Source organism: Cricetulus griseus, chromosome 5, assembly GCF_003668045.3.
Source record: "Cricetulus griseus strain 17A/GY chromosome 5, alternate assembly CriGri-PICRH-1.0, whole genome shotgun sequence".
Taxonomy (NCBI): Eukaryota; Metazoa; Chordata; class Mammalia; order Rodentia; family Cricetidae; genus Cricetulus; species Cricetulus griseus.
Genome location: NC_048598.1, coordinates 178,325,435 through 178,327,354, shown reverse-complemented (window position 1 = coordinate 178,327,354; position 1,920 = coordinate 178,325,435). Strand labels below are relative to the sequence as shown.

General features: G+C 41.9%; 1 gene segment (V, D, J or C); it reads left to right on the top strand.

Moving 5' to 3' along the window:
• Window positions 1-867: 867 nt before the first annotated feature.
• LOC103160939 lies at window positions 868-1,314 on the top strand. The segment is given in 2 exon segments: window positions 868-913; window positions 995-1,314. Coding segments are annotated over 2 exon segments (366 nt in total).
• The last annotated feature ends 606 nt before the right edge of the window (window positions 1,315-1,920 follow it).

The following is a 1,920-nucleotide window of genomic DNA, read 5'->3' as shown; positions in this document are numbered from 1 at the left end:
ATCAACCAATATACAGATTACATTTAAGGCCCACTCCATGCGATGGAACCAATCCTGACACTAAGGTGGCCAAGAACCTAAGATTAGAAAAGTGAGACCTGGGGAATAACAAATATTCATGTTATCCTAAAGGAACTAGCAATAAAATAACTCCATTGAATTCCCCTATATACATAGATCAGTGTCTTGCTCATTCATTATCATAGAGCCTCCTGCAATATCCAGGAATAAAAGAATATCTGGAGAATGTGTGAAAAGTGAGAGACCTTGAAACATTTAATGTGATGTCTTCTTCAATTCTGTCCCCACAGAGCTTATGGAACCCTGCAAAAGAGGATGCTCATAAATAATAAATTCCAGAGGGAATGGAGGACACCAAGGAGACAAAGGTTTCCAGACAAAACAGGATTGATGCAGATGTGAACTCACTGTTGTTGTTATATAAGAAAAGCAGAAAATGAAAGAATTCAAATTCTCCCTATTTAGGAGCATTGGAAAATTCCAATCACAGTCATTACCCCCCACCTGAAACCAGTTTGGTCACCAATAGGACCACGTATCTCAGAGTGCCATTCTATCTTTAAATTGAGAGAATAGTGACTGTTATTATTACAGAGCCTGCACAGGACTCAGGAATGTCTGCCTCCTCACAAAGGATTAGGACTTGGACCTCAGCATCCTGCTGCCTGACCCAGGTTTCCTCCACCTCCTTCTGCTCCAGCTGAACAAAGTCCTTATCTATGAAGAACCCTGCTCATGAATATGCAAATCATGGGAGTCTACGGTGGTAAATTCAGGGATGTCCTCACCACCAAATACACATGATCAGTATACTCTCCTCAGTGACTGAGCACACAGGTCCTCACCATGGGCTGGAACTCTATCATCGTCTTCCTGGTGACAGCAGCTACAGGTAAGGGCTCCAAGTTCCAGACTTGAGGAGGGGCCATGCACTCAGGTGACAATGACATCCACTCTGCCTTTCTCTCCATAGGTGTCCACTCCCAGGTCCAGCTGAAGCAGTCTGGGGCTGAGCTGGTGAGGCCTGGGTCCTCAATAAAGCTTTCCTGCAAGACTTCAAGCTACAACTTCACTGATTGCTATATGAGCTGGGAGAAGCAGAGGCCTGAATGGGGCCTGGAGTGGACTGAAACTAATGATCCAGAAGACAGTGAAACTAAATATACTCAAAAGATTCAGGGCAAGGCCACACTGACTACAGACAAATCCTCCAGCACAGCCTCCATGGAGCTCAAGAGCCTGACATCCGAGGACTCTGCTGTCTATTACTATACAAGAAACACAGTGTTGTAACCACATCCTGAGTGTGTCAGTAACCCTGGAGGAGCAGGAATATGTCCTGGGACTGAGACGACAGAGAAGATCAGCGTGGAGACTTGCTCTAGAATAATCATTTGTTGTGACCCTTTGTAACTTCACAGTCTTACAGAGTCTTTTTCATCAGTTCAAAGGACTATTGGGAATAAAGTGATGCTAATTTAGGATGTCCCTACAATGCACCACACTTGTCCAGAGCACTATGAGTGACCACCTCTATTGAAATGATTATTCTCTAATAAAACTAAAAAGGCAAATTCAGGTGCCACAATATCACACATACACACACACACACACACACACACACACACACACACACACACACACATATATATATATATATATATATATATATATATATATATATCAGATGCCTAAGAGACTGGAAATGGTTCTGGACTTAATGGGAATAATGGGAATAAACTATAAATCAACCATATCAGCACAAACAAAAAATATCCCTTTCAAAATTAATTTGATAAATGTGGCCCCACTTCAAATACTTCATTGGGATGTTGTTCCCCAAGATTTGTGGGGATTCATGTTAACTTTCCTAATAAATCTAACTCATGTTTTTGTTTA